General features: G+C 35.9%; 3 protein-coding genes and 1 long non-coding RNA gene across 8 annotated transcripts in view; 1 reads left to right on the forward strand and 3 right to left on the reverse strand.

Annotated features, from left to right (window-relative positions):
* The window catches only part of LOC128879874 (serine protease snake-like), a 9,506-nt gene extending 4,253 nt beyond the window's left edge, over positions 1-5,253 (reverse strand). Inside the window, exons 1-4 of one of the 2 annotated variants that reach the window (XM_054129434.1) lie at positions 5,073-5,253; positions 4,799-4,967; positions 3,778-4,704; positions 1,752-1,952 (exon numbers count right to left, since the gene is read on the reverse strand). In XM_054129434.1, the coding sequence (XP_053985409.1) occupies positions 1,752-1,952; positions 3,778-3,865 (289 nt within the window). In that variant the 5' untranslated portion in view covers positions 3,866-4,704; positions 4,799-4,967; positions 5,073-5,253. Of the gene's footprint in view, positions 1-1,751; positions 1,953-3,777; positions 4,705-4,798 lie in introns of both variants that reach the window. The other variant, XM_054129428.1, reaches the window with a different exon arrangement.
* Positions 5,254-5,905: 652 nt separating this feature from the next.
* LOC128879895 (uncharacterized) lies at positions 5,906-8,136 on the reverse strand. Its single transcript, XR_008457718.1, has 3 exons — positions 8,011-8,136; positions 7,299-7,377; positions 5,906-7,220 (listed from the first exon to the last, which is right to left on the reverse strand). It is a non-coding gene; the product is annotated as an uncharacterized LOC128879895 (long non-coding RNA).
* On the forward strand, positions 7,605-20,052 carry LOC128879861 (inositol 1,4,5-triphosphate receptor associated 2-like). Of its 3 annotated transcripts, none has more exons than XM_054129408.1 (11): positions 7,605-8,268; positions 13,741-14,087; positions 16,247-16,437; positions 16,966-16,999; positions 17,511-17,651; positions 18,319-18,548; positions 18,667-18,763; positions 19,128-19,193; positions 19,268-19,383; positions 19,460-19,684; positions 19,779-20,052. In XM_054129408.1, the coding sequence occupies exons 2-11, from the start codon at positions 13,836-13,838 to the stop codon at positions 19,930-19,932; spliced, it is 1,506 nt and encodes a 501-aa protein (XP_053985383.1). In that variant the 5' UTR covers positions 7,605-8,268; positions 13,741-13,835; the 3' UTR covers positions 19,933-20,052. The 3 variants fall into 3 exon arrangements, with proteins under 3 accessions (XP_053985383.1, XP_053985374.1, XP_053985393.1); XM_054129399.1 differs by having other exon boundaries at positions 7,615-8,268; positions 19,457-19,684; XM_054129418.1 differs by lacking the exon at positions 7,605-8,268 and having other exon boundaries at positions 13,855-14,091; positions 19,457-19,684.
* Positions 19,955-22,931, reverse strand: LOC128879849 (TAF5-like RNA polymerase II p300/CBP-associated factor-associated factor 65 kDa subunit 5L). 2 transcript variants are annotated; one of them, XM_054129377.1, is made up of 10 exons: positions 22,596-22,931; positions 22,336-22,493; positions 21,880-22,219; positions 21,571-21,803; positions 21,320-21,502; positions 21,075-21,227; positions 20,824-20,971; positions 20,570-20,738; positions 20,300-20,483; positions 19,955-20,219 (listed from the first exon to the last, which is right to left on the reverse strand). In XM_054129377.1, the coding sequence occupies exons 1-10, from the start codon at positions 22,662-22,664 to the stop codon at positions 20,087-20,089; spliced, it is 1,770 nt and encodes a 589-aa protein (XP_053985352.1). In that variant the 5' UTR covers positions 22,665-22,931; the 3' UTR covers positions 19,955-20,086. The 2 variants fall into 2 exon arrangements, with proteins under 2 accessions (XP_053985352.1, XP_053985361.1); XM_054129386.1 differs by lacking the exon at positions 22,596-22,931 and having other exon boundaries at positions 21,880-22,127; positions 22,207-22,219; positions 22,336-22,432.
* Between the last annotated feature and the right edge of the window lie 667 nt (positions 22,932-23,598).

A 23,598-nucleotide genomic window follows, 5' to 3' on the forward strand; every position in this document is an offset into this window, starting at 1 on the left:
ATAAAATAGACGTATTTTTACTAGTTGTAGAGAACAATATGAAAATATAGTTATATATTAACCTGGTTTGCTTTATTATCAAATACACCCAAAATCCAGTCTAATCTTTCATGCGAAATTTTAAAATTTTTAATGATAAAATAGACGTATTTTTACTAGATGTTGAGAACAATATGAAAATATAGTTATATACCTGTTTTGCTTTATTATTAAATATTGAATCATCTGGTGTCTATTAAAAGCGTCAAATTTATTCCTTAATCATTTTCTACTTTATCTAGATCACACTTCCATTATTCTAGTTTTCTCACTATATTCTAGCATGACTTAACGTGAATACCTAATTCCTTGTAAATACCGTGACGAGCGTTTTCCACGAAGAGTCCTCGAGTTCAATGCTCATTTTCAAGTTTCTTCTCGGTATATCAGAGAGACCGTTAAAACTACACGCCGATGACTTTTAACGCGAATCAGAAGGTTGTGAACTTAGGATCATCCGACTGTCCGTGGTATTCCCTAGCCGCTCCGCGTGTCGCTAATGACGATATTTGAATTAGAATGTATCCTACGCTGACAGCCGTGACTCACGCGAGCATATCTGAATTTCTGTGTACCGCGCGATCAACGCAATTATGTCACTTAATCGTGGCATTTCGCGAAACAGGCGATTTAAACTCCGATTCTCGCATTTCACAGAAGCAACGACGAGACGTAAACACCGCGGCATTCGTTAGGATCGACGATTATCTCGGAGAACGCAGGCTTACAAGGGAACATATCCAATTGTCACACACAGATTTTGATAAAATTTATGTGGTAGGTAGTTCTCAAAAAAATATTTGACACGTACTTTCTTTTATCGGCAATCGTTCATATTGAAGGGGTGAAAACAGCCCCTAAAGTTGGGGGGATACGATGTTTTTTTAAATATTTTGAAAACTAGAGGAGCTAGGACAAAATTTTTTTTTCAAAAATTTGCGTTTTTGTATAGGTAATTTACTCATGCCAAAAGAAAATGTTTATTTATTTATTTGAGTAATTTATTTTTGGGAAATTGTGTTTTTTTTTTGTTAATTTATGTTACTAAATATTGTTTCTTATTCGTGGAAATTTATATATGTAAACTACAGGTTAAAATTAAGGATGTATGTTTTTGGAAATTTTGATTTTCACCATATAACAATAATTATATTAAATGTGGAATTCCTTCTTCCGCGCCAAAAATGTGGCTTCTTTGTCATTTTTGTTTTCATAAAATATGCAAGATTTTAATTTGAAACGTTAAACGATCACCGAAGATTTCAAGTCTTGACTACGCGTTACTTCGTTAGAAATATTCGCTTTACTCTATGGTTTGGTAACTTTTTGCATATAAATAATGTACCTTGGTACTCGTGAAAGACAGTATGGATTATTAGCAACATTCAAGAACCGTTGTTGATACGATTTCGATTGAAATTAAACAATTATAAACGTTTTTCAGCGATTAGTAGGTGCAAAATTTGAATTTCGCGCCGGTGGCGCCATCTAGCGGTTGGATCAGGGAAGCTCGCCGTTTGCGCAACCGATTTGAAATTAGTGTTGCAAACCGTTTGCGCTCTTTGTTTTACCTACTCCACTGTTTTTGTTTTACCTAGATCCACGGTCGCATGCAACTACAGAGTTACTACAGCAGTAGTAGCACACTACAGTAGTTTCGGAGTGGTTTGAAACCGATCGGTTGCGCCGTGTGTTAGGGTACGAAAGCATACCAGTTTCCGCTGCTCGACGGCCAATTTTATCGTCGAAGTCGATGGGACAGCAAACGATCTCTACGAAGTCTTGGAATCCGCATCTTCCCGAAGATTCAGAATTTCTTCTACCTTCGTGCACCTCCTTCATTCTGGACGGACAATCGGGTAGCTTCCTACATACCCCTTGCTCGCCATTTTCCAGCGGGCACAGGTTTCCTTCTGCGACGCGCAATGAAAAATAAAGGATCTAGTATTAAACGGGGTACTACACAGAAGGTTACACGAGTTGGAAGTTGAAGACTCATCGATGCGAGAGATACTTAAGAGTGACTGTGATAGGGATGAAAAATCTTCCTATCGAAACAAGAGTACTAATTAGTTTTAGAGGTTTTTCGGTTTTAGAGGTTTGTTTGGATACCCAAAAGGATCGATGAGGAAGTTAAAGGCACAATAAAAACAACGAATGTAAATAGTCAAGTAAGGCAAAGATAAGGGGGGTCTAGCAAAAAGACTTAACTGGCACTAAGCGAAAATACAAACAGAGAAATACGTTATTCTAGCTAGTTTTTAAGATGTGATATTTGAGAGAGATAAGAAGGGAGTGAATGAGATCGAAGCGAGAAAGTATGTTCGGATATAAAGCAGACTGTAAGAGAAAAAAAAAATGTAAACAAAATGTGATGTAATCAACTAGAGAAAGTATTAGTGAAATAGTTTCGATATCTGTATAAACTGATCACTTTAATAAAAGACTGAACTGACTGAACTGATACTAAAGAGGAGGAGACAATCGTGCTGCTCCAAAATGAAATCTAATTTTTTGTTATTTACTTTCACGAAATCTTTGTTTAACCCTTGGAAGCCTGATTTTCAAAATTAAATTTAAAAAAGTATGAATATATTTATTATTTGAACAATTTCTACAGCTGACGTTTACTGTTTTAATTTTTGTTCAAAACAACATTAATCAATGGTGACATACATACAGCGAAATATTAAAAACAAACCAATTGCAAGTGTACAATTCGATTTAAAAGTCCGGTAGCAAATTTTAAGCTTAAGGCATTCAAGGGTTAGAAATAAAAATACCAAAATTCTCTTTATCGTATCACTTACATTATCGTAACTGGAAAACTGTGAAAAGCTATGTTAAACTCTGATCTATGCAAGATGAACGTATCTCTGGCTGAATGTATTGGTAGCGAATATTCTTGCGCGACAGTGCACGATTATCGATTATACGTTTGGAATTGTTATCAGTAATCTTCTCACACGGAAGTGAGTTTTCCTGTTATTTGTGTTTACCACTACCAGTTGCTGACGTCCTATTGTACCTATTGTGTGCGGAGATTGAAGTTTTATAAACATTTAAGATGTAAAATTCTGGAAGCCTTTGGTAAATAAGGATTTCATTTATATGTAGATTCGAATCATTCTTAGCATCCATCGATATTACATCTACATTAATTAGTTTACATAATAGTTCAACAGTTTACATAAAATTGATCATTCGAAACACTCTTCTTCATACACGATTCATCATAATTAGACTGCCTACAAAAATTGAACCTATATAGGAATTTATTTTATTCTGCAAATATTATAACATGAACTTTACTTTCGATCTTTTTCGTATTCTTGCATACTGTTTGCATTTTGTACGTTCTTGCACATTCAAATTTCCTATAAATGCATGAAGATCCGCAGTCTAATCGTAATTAAGAACTAAATACCATGCCATACTTCTATACACAATGACGTCTCTTTAATACCCACGAAAAATTCATTATAATATTAACAAACATCAAAGAACCCAATTCAAGGATTCCGGAAAATTTATACCGAGTATCCAGCAATTTTGTCGCAGACTGTACAATAACGACGATTCGCTCCGAATGAAAGATACGCCGATCATAATTCCTCTCGTCGCGGAAAAACAGAGTTCACCAAAAAATGAACAGCACGATTCGACCCTGTGTTTGTTCCATCTACGCAGATGACGATCCAACGAGACACGCTACGTAACATTTACTTGTGTACTCACCAGCCAGGTCGTCCTTCACTTCCACGGAGAACTCCAAGGTACTTATGCACAATTGGGAGAGTATGATCAGCAGAACGTTGACGCACATCTCCGCGATAAGGGCAACCGAACCGAGCTACGAAATCCACCGGGTGCCGATAAAGCAATCCGCGTGGCGTGCAGCTCAAGACTAAACTGATGATGCCGAGCAAGCCGAAGTGACGCGGTGAATCAGACCGAAGGGAAAGACTCGTAGAAAGATTCACGCTCGTCAGCTTCGATCTTCCTGGTGAAATATATATGTAAGAGGACGACGACGATGCACACAACGCACAGACACAAACGTGCCCGCGCTTCATTAGTATTTAGTTGTTTCCTCGTGTCGCGAAAACCGGCTTTGAAAAACGATCGTCTAAGGATATTCATCCTGGCGACTGCGAAGCCCTCGTAGACGTTTTGTGGCGATAGAATCCTTTTTGGGTGCAAAGCACGCGTCGAAACTCGTTCAGGAATCTTTATTCTTCTTTTGAACAAAGGTTTAAACGGAGTTTATTCGGGAAACACCTTAGTCGTTGTAACTAAACCGGGCATGTTTATACATTTATGTCCCTAAACGCAGGAATATACAAAATATCAACATCGATGCACGCGCTTATACCGTTTAGAAGACGAGATATATTTTCAATCGAGTTTCAGTTTTATTTCTGTATCTGTGAAAGTATGGATTTGCAGAAACAACGCGATCAGTCATAACTCCATCGCAGCTTTCGGAGCTCGATGAATATTGAAATTGGAATTGTTTTATCGGGACCTCTGAAAATCGGAAGCATGATTGCGAACGCATCGCGGATTATTCTTCAGTTGTTTCCTTATACCGCAAACCGGATTTGAAGAACGGCCGCCAGAGATTTGCATTTTACGCGAGATGCCTGATGCTTCTCGTGAATTCTGAAAAAAATTGAAGAAATCCTTCGTTGAATTATTAAATGTATTGCATGCTTGCAAATAGAATAATAGAGAAACATATAGAAGAAAGTTATACCTTGTCGAATATCTTTTAGCAACACGAACGTGAAATTATCCAAACATTTACTTTGTTCTTCGTTGTCATATATTCAGTACAAAAAGTATGATAATAATAATAATACATACGTATTGTGCAGGAGAAGAATTTTCCTACCGTCCTCATATACAATCGAAAACATAAAAATCTGAAAGCAACCAATCCAATAATAATACCGAACAAAATGGCGCTGAATACTTTCTTGCATGTAATTTTGAATAATTCACAAATCTACTCAACAATCATAAAGTACTTTCTAATTGCAAAGCTCTGTGATAAAGCTAAAGAGCAGCTCTTCGTATTTAATTTTTGGATAATTTTTTGACCCATCGTTTGGATATCAGAGAGTAAAGAAAATTAGCGACGCATCCCAGGAACAATTATCAAGTATTTTGCAATCGAGCTGTCCTGAATCTCCACCGCGATTGCGACCGACTTTTATTGGGACCATTGTTTCTGGGGTGAAATGTCACAGCAGTCGGTAATCGACATTAATTCGATGGTGGTCGTACTATTAATTAGTATAATTGGCGGGCAGCTAATGTCAGATCACGCAGAGGCTGATCTCGGATGTAGTTCTTACACAATGTTGAGTTAGTGAAAATTACGAGTGTCTTATAATAGATATTGACGCAAGCACAGGACGAAATATCGTTTTATGCAGTTTTAATCGACAGATCCTCGTCGATTACAATTTATGGAAGCGATAATGGAAGCTTTTCAAATTCGTGGAAGGAGAAAAGCGTTGAAATAACAAAGGGAACGATAGTTGAAGCAGACGTATTCAAAGTAGATTTTTTAAATGTATCAGGCTTGTTTTCCGTTCTTCTTTAATCGCTAACTGTATTCTATATCATTAATAAATGAGATTTCTTTGGAGAAGACCTGCAAGCAAGGTCGAGGTGTCTAAAGAACGTACTTTAGATACGTTTATTGAAACCATTGTCGCTTTTATTTGAACCTAGCATTAGAGAACAGGTTTACTAACTTCAAGATTTGAAACGTTGTAAGGGAATTAACAAGCTGACAAGGTCCCCCGTAAATAAGTATAAAAACGTTTCTTTAGATCTTCAGAACTGAAAAAGAGTAAAGTATAAATAAAAATATAGTTATTTGATGTGAAAAGTTGAATATGAAAATGTAAAAGGACAAGATGAATTTATGTAACGCAAAAATCTGCGCAGTATTCGGAAAGCTATCGATCAATGATGGCTACTTCTCACTTCCGGTTCGAGCACCTCTCGCTAATTGGGCTCGTTGATTATGAACAAAAGTGCACAGGGTTTTTTACATTCCAAGGAATGCTCGACTCGGATAAACCATGATAAAACATCATCCATCGACGTGGAACGTGAAAAATGTAAATGCAAACCAAAAAAAATATGCAAAACTGGCACCACAAAATGGGATGGCAGGTCAACGTCGGATGACCGTGAACGATAAAAATTTATTTTCGTAACAATAGTTACAAATACACATGGAAGTTGATTTCTCCGTTAAAAATTCTGCTTTTTCACGAGACCTCCGAGGAAATGAAATTTCAGAAACATCGATTTAGCCGTTAGTTCACGCATCGATTCGATATTAATAAATTTACCGCAGTCGGGTTAGTGAAACGGAACTTTTACATCGAATCTCATGGGAATTCCGTTTGCCAGATCGCATGACAATTCGTTCCAGGGTTTCCCATAAAAATAGAACATCAGGGTTGACGTCTTTGCGCGACATTGGCCTAAATACTTTCTTTAAAATGCATCCGAATAAAAATAACTAACTTTCCTCGAGATACACAGTGGAAATGATCTTCATGCATAACAGTATGCCACTTAGAATCCCAATTGGCTGTGACACGATAATGTTCTGGCAATGAGAAATGAGAACTAAAGAGAATTAGTATTATTCGTTACAGTTTACGTGTGTGGTACATGGGAAATTACAATGGTTAGAAAACATGTATTTAGAATAGCATATAAATTAGTACAACGCGTAGCATCTAATTATAAATAAATATAACATTCAAATGAATATGTAATGTTTATGTAATGAGGCCTGTTTTACGTGTAACGTATAATTTAGCGTGATCTCCTTCAGAGCACCATGTATTTATTGTCCAATAATTGTAGTCGAAGTTAATAGCACAAATGGGACACTATTATTTAACTGTAATTTGTAATTTAAGGGATACTTATACAAGACACCATTCGGCTTCTGTTTCGATCAATGATTCTTGATGCTTCATCTCGTAACAATTCTTATGTTCTTCTGTGTTCTGAAGAAGAAGAGAAATTCAATTCATCAAATCTTTCTTTGTCTATCGTGTTAAAGCACCGAAGTATTCATCGTCCTCCAACGTTTACCATAAGTCATTAGCACGATAATATTTTTTATTTGTACTACGCATCTAGAGGTAAAAAAATATTGAAAATATATCAGTGTGGCTCCTGTAACCCTTCAGATGCACGTTTTCTTTTAAACATACTCTACAATCCCCCTTGTTGTCTCTCCAAACACTTTTATGAAAGATGTTTCGACCATTTATATTTGTGGTCCTCTTCGATCTAAAAAATTGAACGAGTTATTCTTTTAAATACAAATAGCGAAGACAAGAAGGGTTTTAAATAAAATGCTTACACAAAAGACATTGTACAAGTTTATAATTTTAAATTAACGATTTAAAAAAAACATTCACGTACTAATTCGTCTACTCTACTCAAAAATTCTTCTCTTCTTCGTACTCTATATTTACAAGAAAGAGTTCCGCAACAATATTACAACATTCTTCGTATAATTTCTACTCTACTCAAAAATTCTTCTCTTCTTCGTACTCTATATTTACAAGAAAGAGTTCCGCAACAATATTACAACATTCTTCGTATAATTTCATTTCTAACCGACTTCGAAAAAGAGAAGGTTACTCGATTCGATGTGCATATCTTTTTCTTTCATAGTGCAATAATTTACTAAATCGAAGAGCATTATAAATATAAATGATTGAAAGCCGTGAATTTCCATTTTCTCCAAAGTATAATCGTCTTCATTTATTAAACAAAAACATTTCAGTCTGGATCAAAAGAGCAAGAATCGCGACAGGGGAGAATATCGTGGGTGGGGAGACCAAGAGAGAGAGAGAGAGAGAGAATGGTCGAGGAGAGGACAGGAGAACTAGAGCGAGAAAGAGACAAGCTTCATACGCGTTCGCATTCAGTCTGCCTGCGGCATTCGTGCCAGTCGTATTCCGTTGCTTCTTTCACCATATTTTATTTTTATCTTTTTTTTTTTAAATATTTCCTTTTCCAGTTTATACAGCCTCTTCACTAGTCGAAACATGAGCTAAACGGTGAACGCAGTACACGCCAATTGACAAACAGAGATACAGGCATCCCCCGAGTGGAGATAATGTGCGTTTCACCTCGTAACTCCTTGGTCGTCTTCTCAAATACCACGATGCAGTAAGTAACGGAATTTTATTTAAAATATGTAAGGTTTCTCATTCATGACCTGCGAATAATCCATTTTTCCCACTGGTACCGTGAGTCAGGTTCGAAACGAAACGCGGGAATCCCCCGCGCGTTACGTCACCTGTGAGCCTGAAGAGAGTGAAAGTTGCAAGGATAAATTTGTTTAATTGTGCCCGACGAACGTGATCTTCGATTCCCTTTCGAGTCCGTCTACTTGCTCACGTGTAGCATCGATATATATTTTTTATAAAATATGGGCGACGACGTTTGGCAGAGACGTGGACGCGTTGCCCGCGACCCTAGACACGCGACTGATTTCGACGCGCGCGAAATCTTATAAAAATTTAATATTATTACACGTAATTGGATTTCATGGTAATATCACGGCCGCGGGCAAGCTTAGATCAACTGGGACGACCTGCGTCCTTAACGAACGAGGATATTACGAGATGGTGGATTTTAGTTTCTGTTTGATCTAGGCGCGTAGATCGTTACTAATTAGATTAGCGACGCAGTCGATATCCACGAGAAAGACTGAAGAAACTTTGTTTCATAAAATTCTAGTATTTAGTAAAAGCCTGATGTTGGCTTTGGGACTTTTAATAACGAGGTCGTTTTCAAATGTTGTCGAGATAGGATATTTTTTTATGTTAAAATTGCAACGCAGTTTGACGGAGTTTTAATTAGAAAAGCTGAGAAGTAAGAAAAATTACTAAATTGCAACGTAATGCAAGGATATGGTGAACTATGTAGACGTATACAATTGTGTATTATTATTATCATCTTCTAATATCTGATTTTTTATATTTTGTATAGGGACTAACATTGTTTAGTTGCAGTTAATTTATTATAATGTGATTTGTTACTTCATGATTCTGTGAGTTGAGACTTGTTCGTTTGAATAATAGTAACAGACATAAATTTATTCTGAATTTGTGTAAATAGCAAATGGCTGTGACGGCTCTTTTCGAAATTAGCTAGATTACACGAATAATTTACGTTACAAAAGTAAACTATTATTGCATTGCTAGTTTACTTAATTTTCAAATGAAGCAAACCTCATTTTAATGTTTAGTAATGTAAAGCAATGTTTTCTAAAATAACGAGTACACTTTCTCGAGAAATTACAATTTAAACATTCAAAGGAATGTGTTCCAAAGAAATTTGAGAATCACTGATTCGAAGCAAAGTTAGAAAACGCCAATTTGCAAGCGATTGTACGCGGTGTACAGAATTCTGTTTTATGCAAAATGTTTTTTCCAAGGCAAGAATTTGTGTCAGCCGCGTCTGCCGTGATTTTATCGCTGTCAATGAATGACGTTTACAAATTAGCAGTCTTCGACGAACGTCGCTTCCCTTGACCGTGGGAGCAGTGCATGATCGAACAAGGCCGTGTCTAGGTATATCCTACACTTATATAAACATTTCACATTATTATTATCATATCAAAATACATGAAAATCGTATAGTCAAATTTCGAGACGAAATCCAAGATAGATGAACCAAAAAGTAGATACTTTTCGTCTTGGTGTGAGTAACTATTGAATGCAAAATAAACTGAATCTTTAATATTGATTATTCTCATAAAAGTATAGCAAAAAAAAAGCTTCATATAACCATTAATCCAAAAGGATAATATTATTGTACAAGTAACAGATAAAGTGTTATAGTTAATGGTTCACCAAAAAGGAGCCTTCAGGATCTTGTCTCTTAATAACAAAACAGCTAGTGGACACTTCAACATCATCTTTCACGTTTAATTAATAATCGTACTTCCATTTCAAATAAAAAAAAAAAAAAAGAATAAATCAGAACAAAATACTAAAGCCTCCTTTGGAGAACCCCCTACCCAACGTTTTATCTTTAATAAATTTTTGTCTAAACCTCGATAACATGGCGCCCAGAGTCCGCCTGCACCTACTCTAGTCAGGTCTTCGTTCGAAGCTGTAATTAGTTAGAAACACAGATTCACCCAACAACCGACGACGTCTTAATGAAGAACGCGACGCTTAAGAACATATGCAGACTGTTTAACGTGTGCCGTTAACGTTTACGATCCGTGGCAAGGACAAGCCAATTTATTGCTTCAATGATATGATCACCGGGCTAAATTGGGTACATTGGCAGCTTTAATTAACCGTTGGTGTAATGTATGCGGATTGTTTATCGCGACGCGGTAAAACGCGGGGCGAAACGCGTTCAATCGGTTAATTAAAACGTTATGGTTCATTTGACGACGGCTCGACTTGGGCTTGTACTCCAATGAGTCCTCTGAGTCCAATTCGTCGATATTCCGCTGTTACGTAATGATCTTTTTAATACGTTGATCGTCACGCGTCGCGTACGGGCGACGCTGCTTTCCGCTGATGAACTTCAACGATTCATTTGGAAAGTTGAGGTAAAGGAGAATAAATCTGGATTCTTTACGGGGAATTTCGACGATGTTGTTTCATTAAATAGTGTTGGTGGTGGGACGTTTAGTTTCCAAGCGTTTAAAAACATAATTTAGCATTGTAGAGGTTCCATGGGTACACGTTTGATAGGTAACGCTGAAAGAAGGGTAATTACCGTGAAAATGGGGTACAAAAGTGAGGAGTAAATTGTAGAAGCAAGTTGTAACAGATGCTACATGTATGCATGAGTGGAAATTTTCTGGGCAATCATACGAGCTAATGATCGCGCTGCAAAGGCCTAGAGGCAGCTTAACGCAGTGCTTCCTAAGCTGTTTTTTTTACATCGTGGCACATTCAGAACCTAATAATGTTTTTAGCACACTTTTTCAAACCGCGAGGACTGGTTATTTTATTCATTGGTGTAGGGGAATATTCTTAATAGTACAAGAAGAAATCACGTCACATTAACGAACTACAATGAAAATCAATAAAAAAAGCTGAGAAACATAAAAGAGAAACAAACGACAAAAATGAGACGTTAATAATATAAAGAAATGTCGTGCGTTAACTTGTATTGCATTAAAATTAATTTGAATTTACTTTGAATTTACTTTGAATTTATTTTAAATTACAAGAATTTCAATGTTCAGATATAAGAGTTTGTTTAACAACATTAAACATTTTTAATGGAATTCAAGCTTTAAGGTTGTTCGTTTGATATACATATAATGGGAATGTCTGTGCTCCTGGTAAATTGTAAAGTTAAATTAATGTTTAGCAAGTAAATTATGAATTTGCCTAGATAACGGTCGAGCGATTATTCAAACGAATCATTGCGCGTTATCGCGGCGAAATAGAAAATTATTTCAAACGTTCAGAGTTGCCCATATAAACGTTCTGAATTTTTATTGGGGTGGAGTATCCTGCTATAGCAAGGAAAAACAGTATCTATTTTTACGGTTTCAAGACCGTCGTCACTTGAAATAGAAACCAGTTCTTCTTCTACGGCTAATTTTAAATCGATATTAGAAGCAATTGCTATGAAAGGGTTCAACTGGTATTTCAAGTGATTGCGGTATTAAATTCAAACACGCGGAGTTGTCCGTGTAAACATCCTGGGCTTCTATTAGTAAAGATTGTTCTGCGATATCAAAGACGGTCTTGTCTGTTCTCGCGCAATTAGGATGTTTCGTTCTTCCAGGCATTAAATGGAAGAAGAATTAATATCGATGAAAAATCCCTGTAAAATCTCAGAAACTGTCGGTAGACAGACTTCAAATTTCCACCGAGTACTTTCGCACATATTATCCATAAATGTAGCAGGAGATCTATCCAATATCTTCTCGAAATGGAAACTTATGGCACGCCGCCGTTTTCCTAACATTTTCCAATGCAAATTTACCAAGATATACTTCAAACTATACACATTCATGTATTCAAATTTGATCCTTCCACGTTTCATACATTTCACATTAAAAATTTCCAAAAATGGCCTGCTTTTGGAGCTGCCCCTTTAGGGGAGAGTCTGGTCCAGCTAATGTATTTTTCTAATGCATATAATTTCCAGATATAATTAATTTTTGTTATTGAAACTTTTTTTTACATATAAAGGGACGTTCAAAGAAGAAAATTTGACAGTGTAGATTTCATTTGAATGTGTACATATATAGATATATGTAGTAGTCGCAAGGAAAGGATTCGGTGAAAACGGTGGGATACGTGGAGACCTGTGAAAACATCTGATAGGTAAAATCAGAAAATTTTTTCTTTAGTAGGTACGTAAAATACGTATGCACCCCAATTTGCAGAAAAAACATTGTTAATTGCAAAAATGGCGACAAAAAACATGAAAATAAGCGATACATGTCGGCCGTTATTTTGCAATAATTTTATGCTATAATAATAATTCATTAAGAGTCGAGGTTCATGAGCATATAAAGTTAATTACTTTCAATTTAACACGTTGGCTGCTAAGCTAAATCTCGTAAAAATTTCAATAAAGTTAAAATTTTGTCTAGAAACTATTAAAAATTGGATAGCTTAACATCTGTCATAGTATTTAATTTTTTAACGCCGTCAAATTTACGAATCTGGAATCTGAAATTTACGAAATTTACGAATTACGAATTTACGAAATTTACGAAACACGTCACCCAGAAATGGGTGACAGGCCTTGTCATTAAAGAACTAATAAAATTAATTTCAAAGATGAGACAATAATGAAAATAAATCTGTACAAGATTCGTAAATTTGACGGCGTTAAAAAATTAAATACTATGACAGATGTTAAGCTATCCAATTTTTAATAGTTTCTAGACAAAATTTTAACTTTATTGAAATTTTTACGAGATTTAGCTTAGCAGCCAACGTGTTAAGCGTCGAATCAAGTGAATCGGACAAAAATTCAACGAGCTATGCGTCCCATCGTTTTGACAGAATCCTTTCCTTGTGACTGCTATATCTATGTATATATGTATACATTCAAATGAAATCTACACTGTCAAATTTTCTTCTTTGAACGTCCCTTTATATGTAAACCAAGTTTCAATAACAAAAATTAATTATATCTGGAAATGATACGCATTAGAAAAATACATTAGCTGGACCAGACTCTCCCCTTAACTCCCACTCTTATTCCATCAGCCTTAATCAGCGTAAATCATAGCCGACTGAATGAAAAACAGAATATTAAATAGAATATCGAACAAAATATTAAAATCCACAACTACGAATAATTTCAACCTTTCGAAGTAAATTAAAAAATATCCCTACATCCATAAAAATCGAAACAAAAAAGAAGGCAATATCTAACCCTGCCAACTCCAAAAATATGGCCCACCTGAAGATCGACTACTCTCCCTCGAAGCACCTTTTCTCTGTAACCTCCCACCGTAGATCAGCCTACAGTCGCCACGGGCACTCTAAAGTGCACGGTGGTTCCCCGATCGGTTCGGTAGCGCGTTAAATATGGTTTTATGGCGGTAACAAGCTCTTCGATTCGCAGTAGAGCACGAAAAACTAAAAATATAATAAATGTATATTGTTCAAGTCCCAATCCCCTGGTTCGCAGATCTGGCTAAGATCAAGGATTCGGCGTCGCCCCGCGCGTTTCCGAGCGCGTCGAGTGCTGGTCGTCGCGGCAAGTACACACCAGTCGATCCAGAAATGTCGAGTCACGAGGATAGCTCGATCGGTTCGGATAACGAGGACGAGTCGATCGGGGGAATCCTGAACGCGAGCCGTCCGCCAGACGAGACCTCGTGGAACGCGGTGCCAAGGAGTGGTGGAATTCCCCCGCAACCCTCGTCGTCTTTTTCCATCGGTGATGCCCCAGGGAAACCGGATTCGGGTGAGCCGCTCGACGAAAAGAGAACGGAAGACCTCGAGGAATCTCGATCGACACCAGAGAAGCGACAAGTTGGTAATCCCTGCGTTATTGTTTATCCGTTAACTTTCGATCGATGTAGGGTGTCTGCATAAAAAACGCAATATTTCTGTGGCTCGTAACACTCGAGTTTATATTAGGTGGACGAAAGACAATTTTCGGGGAAATTGTGATGATTTTGAGGGTGTTCGGAGGGAAGTGGAAATATTCTAGGAATATTCTTGTTGTTGGGGTAAAGTGGACATAATTTTTTTTTTTAAGAAAGACACGTAGGATGCAAACTCTCGAGTAAAATTTGGAGGACAATTCCGATAATATTTTTTTTCTTTTCATATTTTATTTAAATTCTGCTTTCGACCTCGGATTCTATTTGCTAGTAACGTGCAATTTAAAGCAAGCCTTTGTAACAGGCTTCGATGATTTACGTTTACCATTTCTGAAAACGTAGTTCTGGGAAAATCTCGTTCGCGTTTAAGGTAACGCGTTCTCTGAGTTTATGGAATCCAGGAATCGAACGTTCTATGGAAAAGTGATTCGATTCGAATGCTGTTTGCTTCTATGAAAACACAATTGTATTTACGGATTCGTGTCTTTCGGAACTGTACATTTATTTAAATGTAGAGGCATGCTAATATAGGCAAGCTCATTAATAGTCTCGGACAGGTCACTATTAGAGAACCCAGACCTGAACCATACCTGACCCAGACCTAATTCAGACCCACTACCTCAGCCATCAATCAGCTGATTATTGCATGGCGATCGTAATCCCTGGCTTCTGAGGGCTTTTACACCTATCTTCAACGATGAACCACTCCAACATGAAACTGCAAACTCGATTCCTATTTAATCTTGCCATATAAAACCACCCTTAAAGTTTCCGACCCTTATTACCAAGTAGGCTTTTCTTGTAAGCTTTATATATAATATAAATAATTTCCTGGGCACATAATCCTTACATCAGTCGATTGTTGCGACTATTGATCCAGTGTTGCACGTATGTCCTTTCACATTGGCTTCCATCAATCCTTGACTTCTCATATTACAATGCTTTACATTATTTCTTAACTTCTTGCGCTACATTCTTTCGCATGACAGTTGATCCCTGTTTGTCAAGTACCCTGAGATTAACTCTCTATCACCTGAAAGCTCAACATTTTCCTCGTTCGATTCCTATCAGGAAAACATTGTCCTGATCAAATCAATAATAAAAAAAAATAAGAAAGAAAGCGCCATCGTGTTCGCGACGCAGATCTTCGACACCGCCAGACATCCTAAATATTTGATGTACCTTGAATCGTTGATGTACCACATGGTAGCACTGCATCTGGCGATCTATTCCGTTCGATAGGAAAAATAATATTTGCTCTGGACGAACCGCGCGGGATATATTACCGAGAAATTTGAAATCGAGCCGCATCCGTCCGAAACTCTCTTTCAGTTTCGAATCGCGTAATGAGATATTTATAGGCCGACAGACTGAAAAGCAGTGTATTTAGCGAATAGAGGATATTCTTTGAAATTGCGTCCAGGTCATTTCGAAATAATGAATGTAGTTCCACGTAGAGAGAGGAGCAAGTGAGTGCTTGTTACACCAGGGGTCCTTGGAGCCACTGTGGTCTTCCTCTGCTGGCCAAACCGGAGAGATTATACTAACAACTGTGTCTGCCTTTATTATTCGTTATACAGGATTTCATCTTATCTAATATTATAGATCTTTAATTGTATTATACATTTTATATGGTGACTACCAAATTTTCCAAGTTAATATATTTTTAATGTCACAGATTTTTCTAAGTTCACAGATTAATCTAATATATTTTAGATTTTTAATCGTACTATGCATTTTATATCCCGACTACCAAATTTTTCAATTTAATATATTTTTAACATCACAGACTTTTAATCCAATACATATTGGATATTTAATTATATTATCAATTTTATACGGTGGCTTCTAAATTATCCAATTTGAATACATTTTCTTTAGAGTCCCACTCGATGTAATATCGCAAAGGATTGACTATCTCAAATTCCCATTCCTTGAATTTCATTAAAGCAAACTACCAGAAGCTCCACTTAGTTTTTGTTTCCTTGCGAGGACATTTATTCTTGGGTATTTTCTGAAAGAATAAAACAACGTTAGTTGATACACCATTGCAGTTTGAAGTAAGGACGATATTGTTGGATGCAGAAATTTTCTGACGGGAGGAGGTCCTTGTCGGAGGGCGACGGCGAACAATACCAAAATGCAAAAGGCTGCAGATGCAGCAGACTGGAATCATCCGAGGACAGAGAGCAGATTCGAGCTTTTCCTAGCTTCACTGATGCTCGGCTGCAGAGAATGAGATTATCGAACTTCGAAGAAACAAACACTTTGTACAGGTAAACGATCGAGTAATCTTCATCTCCTTCTGTGGTACATGAACGACCGCGTCAAAGATTAATCGCACCAGATTTAAAACGCGAGGAAATTAGTATTCCATGAATGGTTCCATTTTCTTTTTTTCTTTTCGTAATCTTCCACAACTTTAATACATCCATAACCCATAATGCACATTTTATGCACTGGATCGTGTTTGGCATGCGTGCTTCATCGCGGCGGAAGTGAAATCAGTCTTCTTTATTTACATATCAAGCATAAATCGTACCGGGACCATTCGAGAAACTTTATGGTGGCACGATTTGGGAATCGTGATCATATCTAAAAAAAAGTATCGATCCAAAATAAGAGTTGTAATATGTAAAATAAATGTGAAATATTCTATGAGGGATCTATTTTTAGAGAAACATAAACACGTAGATTGAAACGACATTGTTGCATTTTTATAAGTCACATAGGTATTTTTAGAATGCTTATGGCATCCACGTAACAAATATACGTATATATATATTTGTGTTTGTTTGTTTCAGAGAGAACTTTGCGATATCAGAAAACGAGCTCGAGGTATACAAATTACTATTTCCTCTCTAGGCTATTTTCTCGGGATACTTTAATGTAAACGTATTTCACCTGAGCCTTAATTAATAATATCGAAGTTAACATTGATTTAATTGTTACTCTAAAAAAACTCTAGTAACACAAATACTGAAATTGAAGTAACTAATAAAAATATAGTGCTACAAATATATTTACAATTACCATTGATATACTTTCTTAAATAATATTAAATATCATACCAATAGATGCAAACGAATAGTGGATTCGTAACGTAATCACGAGAAGTGGGGGCTATAATTAAAACTCATTAGAAGCCACGAGCCAAAAAAAAAGTTGAGAAACACAGGCATAGATCAAAAGGTCTCAGTGTGCTAAAAATGATCAAACGTGAATTCTGCCACTATTTTCAAAAGATCTTGAGACAATAGCTTACGATAATTTCCATGAACCATCCTGTACAACGCTGCATTCAAATTGAAATTTATTGTTCGAAAACGGTGACGGTTTTTGATTGCAGCGCAGATACATCGCGTTCTCGATAGGGCTCAGTACAGACAGGATCACCTTGCATCGGAGATTAATATTATCTCGGCGACAACGAGATCTATCAGAACGTAACTTCACCAGTGAAATTCAGAAAATGCAGGAAGACATACAGGTAAGCGCACGGCACGTTTAACACGTTCATCGCCACGTCGCCCATATATGGGCGACAGTGCTTTTCACCGAAGAATTAAAACAATTGATTCTGAAAGTTAACTGTCAATGAAAATGAATTTGAACGAAATACTTGAACTACGATGGAGTTACAAAAATAAATAGCATAATAAATGTTTGATTACGTAGTTTCCAATAGTTTATCTGGCAGTCAACGTGTTCATTACAATTTCGTTATGTTTATTACCAATCATTCTTCGGAAGCGATGTTAGCGATATCGTTGAAATTAAAGTATGATGTGGTCCATATAAAATTACGAGACGTTTAAGTCGTCATTTTGATGCTTCTGAAATTCCTTGAAAAATATAACGTAGTACACATTAAATTAGAAGAGGTTTAAGTCGTCATCTTGATGGTTTTGGATCTCCATGAAAAATATAAACCTTAACAAAAATCCTTACCAAAAATTCTCATGTGAGCAAAATAATGTCGATGAAAAGATAATATCGATCACAATCATTAAGAAACGATACAAGCTGCTGTTAGATCCATTAATCATCTTGAGGCCCTTGATGCTGTAGAAGAATCGACCTTTATCTCCAAAAAAGCAGGAGTCCTCCCCTGAAGACTCAAACCCTGTTAATTATTAATTTGTTCAATGATCCAGGAGTTATCGCCGCTGTGCACAGACAGGGAATCGATGGAGAAAGTGGAAAAGGTCCGTTGCAGGCTAGAGACTATAAAGAAATGCGTTCGTAGGACCTGTTACGCTGCTGAAACTCTCGGAGCAGTGCAACAAGAGCAAAGGGTCTGTGGAGGAGTTTTCATAGCAGACAAGTATCTTCGAACACTGCGTTCGAGGTGTGAGAGTCTGGCCACGGAAATCGCTGAGATCAAGTAAGGATAGATTAACGTAAATGCCGCGAATTGATAAATTAACGACGATCGAAAGAATCAGGATTATTTTTATTTCATTTAATAAAAACTGCGAAATGTAGGATTTGTTGGATTTCAGACGAATCTTGTTGATGCACAACATCGTGATCGAGGAGGGCACAGGAGAGATGGTCGACGATGCGTCTAAATTACGTTACTCCAATAATCGAGCTATGGTAAGAGAACGAAGAGAAACTGTTTTAGGTAGAGGGGACACTTGAAAGTATAAGCTTCGACTTAATTCGCTTAGTACAACAAAATGAATACACAGTTCGAGTGAATAATTGAATATCAGGTCGTTCGCCACTTGCTCTTAGAACCGAACAAATATATTCAGTAGTTTAGACGAATATCAATTAAAAAATCATTTGAATGCGCCATCCTTGGTTGTGACTATCATAAGGTCAAACATAAGCGAGATATTCAAATATACATTCTGCCTCATTACGTACACAAGTAGATAGCAACTTCTAATAATGTTGCAACTTGCAAATCCATTTGGCGTTCGTTACTTCGTTTCTTAATGAATTTCCTGTGCAGGTGTCTAGAAGGAGAGCGAGCATTGCAACATTTTCAGGACCTATATTTACGCAAGATGTGATAAAGGTAATATCTCCTATCGACTAGGTATCATTTTATATAAGATAATAGATCTGTTATCTACTTATTTCTGTATTCAGGAAGGTCCTAGACAACGTAATTCCATTTCCGGTAGAGTTACCCTAATAACACAAAGGAGGCCATCGTTGTGCTCCGATATGCAACGTTGGGAAAATGATAAACTAAACCGAACAGAGTTTGTATTACTTTTTCCAAGCATTATTTGGTAGGAATATTTGGTATTACAAATGGACTTTTGTACAATTTAGCAGCTCCAGTAGCGTCACTGAGTTACGCGACATTTCTGAACAGATCGAGTCGAGGAGGAACTCTTTGGAAGAGAATAATAATCTTCTAAGACACGATCAAGCGAATAATATTGAGCCTGTGAATTGTGACGTTAGCAATAACGCGGAAAACGAAGATCGATCATCGTCGTCATCGTCTTTCTTAGAATCCAGCATGACCAAACACGTTGAGAAACAATTAATATCGTGGTAATTGCTCGATCAAATTGTAGTGGAGATAAAAAAGTACTGAAATGTTTTGTGTAAAAGTATTTAACACAACTCGCTGAATTTTTTGTTTCAGTATAAGAAAGGCCGAACCCTTACGAATAACTAGAAACTTCCAAACATGGCGGCCGATACTATGGTGCGCATTGATCTTCTTCCTTGGATTTTATGCAAATTACATTACTTCATCGGTGAATACGTGCGAACACATGACTACCCTAACAAAATGATCGATTTCAATTGTAAGATCTAAAGGTTAATCTTGTCTACTAGGGTGTTACAGTATTAAAAATTTATTCAGAGTGTAAAAATATTTATAAGGTAAAATAATAAAAGACCAGGATTACAAATATATTGGATTTAATTATTTTTTAATTTAATATATTACAAATTGTCCACCGTTCCGATACACACGAGTGAATTATTTTTATTGTAATATCGTAAGGAAAGAATACTCGAGCAATAAGTTGAGTATATTTGTGGTGATTCCGATTCAGGTACTACGTTTGACGAATTGCTGAAAAAAATAGTACAGTTGAAATATAGCGTTGCAATATAAAAAATAAATGTCATTTAATTGATTAAACTACAAATTACCTATTAACAGTTTTTATATGGTCATGGGTAGGCCATAAACGAATCGTGCCGTCTAAACTTCCGCTAGCTATGTACTGACCATCAAAACTCCAGTCTAAATTCATAATCGTGTCTTCGTGTCCTTTAAGTTCGGTTAACAATCCATTAGTTGCTAAATCCCAAACAAAGATAGATTTGTCATCGCCTAGGGGAATAAAGTATTAATTAGGATGCTGTAAAATTACAGGCATTATTTATTATTTAACGAAAGATTAAGATAAGATGTGTTACCAGCAGCTGCCAAATACTTTCCATCTGGACTAAAGGCTAAACTATAAATTGTTGACTGTGCTCCGATATATACCCTTAATAAATTTCCGTCGTCTTTATCCCACAATCTAACAGTCTTATCAGCGGACCCAGTCGCTAAATATCGAGCATTTGGATGAAACTTTACGCACTGAAAAAAAAAAACACAATATCTCGTTTACAAGAAACAAGATCTGAATCAAAATACGGATTAATTTTTTCGATAGAATACTTACATTTATATCTAAAAAATGACCAGCAAATATGCGCAATGGAAATATTCTATCTAACGACCATAATTTGGCGGTTCTATCATGAGAACCAGTTGCCACATACAAATTGAACACACTAAGATCCATACACCATACAGGATAACTGTGACCGCTGTAACAAATTATTTTTAAATATCATGACAACTGTATATCTTTAAAAGCGTCATTAAGTGTATTACTATTTTTTTATGATGTAAATGAATATATGGATATACCTATAAATCGCGGCACATGAGTAATCGTTAAGTCTCCACGCCCTCATGTCTTTATCACTAGATACAGAAAGTAAAATTTCTGATTCTGGAATAAACCTTAAATCATGTACAATATCCGTGTGTCCTCTAAGTATCACTGCCCCTCCTTCAGTCCTTCAAATGAATTATGCAAACTTACAGTTTTAAATTAGTTTACTTAAATAATATATTATAATTTGCTTGAGCAAATAATTATAAAGACTTACGTTCTGTCTCCAGTTTCATAAAACTTGTGTAAAAACGGAGTATCGGAGGCAAACGAGAAGGAAGGTTCTTCATACTTTGGCTTGATTAATACTGTTTCATTTATACCCCACAGCCTAATTTCTGTAGTACTAAATCCTACTGCTAATTTGTCCATATTTGGCGGAATTACGCCACTACTCGCACTGAAATAAGCTATTGAATAAATCTTTTCCTACAAATAAAATCTAAAATTATATTTATATATTATTACTTTTCAATTGCATTATTCACTGTGAATATTCGTAGAGGTTGATGCACATTATTACGAATTAATCTTATAGCTTCTTGCAATTCTCGCATTTCACGATCAGCTCCAGTTCCAGATGGCTGCTCTACATATCCATTAATTCCTACTTCGCATCGTGTACCTGTTTCTTCGCATCCTTCTGCATGTGTTTCAGGCACATCCATTTTTTTAATTATTGTCACATGTGTATTTATTATCTGATATCCAAAAGAAAAAGTTACATATTAATATTAACTAACAATTTTTACATTTAATCCGATATTCCTTAATTACCTGCATTAATATAATATGTCCATGTTTTGCAAGAAACTGTTGAAGACATAAATGAGCAATATCAGACATATCCACTTTGTATTTTCTAGTTCTAAATGAATTAACCAAAGGTCTCAACTCAATGTCTTGTACTGAAAATACACTGGATAGCTCTTCTAAAAAGTCTTTTTCTGTTTCGCTATTAAATTCATTTTGATGCGATTTTAGAAACTGAATCGCCGCTTGCCTGTTACCAGCGTGTAGCATCTCTAAATATAAGTGACAAAATACAGGGTATAAAAGCCCTTTTAATTCCATTTTCAACTTATCATCGATTGCAATATTTACCCACATCTTTAATCTAATAGAAATAATATATACACAGCATTAAAAAGAAAGATATATAAAAGTCTGATTATATAGAGTTTGTCACATTAAAATAACATTGATGAAGTTTAAATAGGACAGAGGATATACCGTTGATATGCTTGATCTGCAGCAGCAACATCGATGCTAATAGCACTGAAAATGATGGAATTATCTTGAGATGTAGCAGAGGCAGCAGTTGCATTTAAAGTCATTTCATCGCTGGTTCGACAGTATACTTGATTGCTTTTGCAGAAAACCTCGCTGGTCTATAATCAATGTTAAAAAGTGACAAGAGGTTATGTTACGTTTACCACCTATTTTTCAATTTTACATAAATTTTGTGAGATAAAAGTGAGAAAGTAACGTGCCTGGTAATGACGTCGTTTCAAATATGACTCAATTGTGGCATTAATTAATTCACTCTTTAATCGTTTCATCTTTTTGGAATTACACGTTGGTTACATTCAAAAGTTTTGACAGACTCAACCATATGAAAGGTGTCGAGTAACGAAAGTCGTTAAAATTAAAATGTTCTCACGACTATTTAAAGAGTGAATAAAATGTAAACATTATCGATACTTCATCAAAAATTAGTCTGAAGAACAATGAGTTTGAATGTCCGCCTGTATGATATATATTTTCATCAATGAAGTAGAAAGTGAATGAAACTCCAACCGGTATACTACTACACAGCATACTATTTCCACTACTACTTTTTTCAAGCATTTGCATTTTATACAATTATACTTAAAATTGATGAATCTATAATTAAATAGCAGCTGCTTATTAATCATTCTGAAAATCTGAGGACAAGAGTATATTCCTTCTCCCATCATTCTCGCAGAAACGTAATCGTTATCCTTGAGTTGCTACATACACATATTCAGGGTCAATTTAACGTGATAACAAAATGATCATTGATAACCATCGCAGAAAAGTGAATTATTTGATGGTGGTGCTAAAGACACTTTAAATTCATATAAAAGAATTATAAACGGTATAAAGTATACCTTATATTTACGTAAACATTCCGAATATTTCGTAAACATTCATCATGCATGTTTTATTTATTGTAATACTTCGAACGTTTTTGAATTCCATGTATTTTCATCACTAAATGCTTTCTGTCAAATTAAAGTAATAATACTTAAAAATAATCTTTTAATATGTTTTATATTCTTATTGGCGATGTAACTAAATTCATATTCAAATTAACGCGCGTAGTATTACCGATTGAGCTCCGGGTACACACCACACTGATGCCGGTATTACAGTTTTCGTGATTTTTAACAACGCAACGCTTTCAAAATATGTTTATAATGATTTAATTTCAATCAAAATCGTAACAAAATCCGTGAATGTTGCTATCTA

Source organism: Hylaeus volcanicus, chromosome 1, assembly GCF_026283585.1.
Source record: "Hylaeus volcanicus isolate JK05 chromosome 1, UHH_iyHylVolc1.0_haploid, whole genome shotgun sequence".
Classification (NCBI taxonomy): Eukaryota; Metazoa; Arthropoda; class Insecta; order Hymenoptera; family Colletidae; genus Hylaeus; species Hylaeus volcanicus.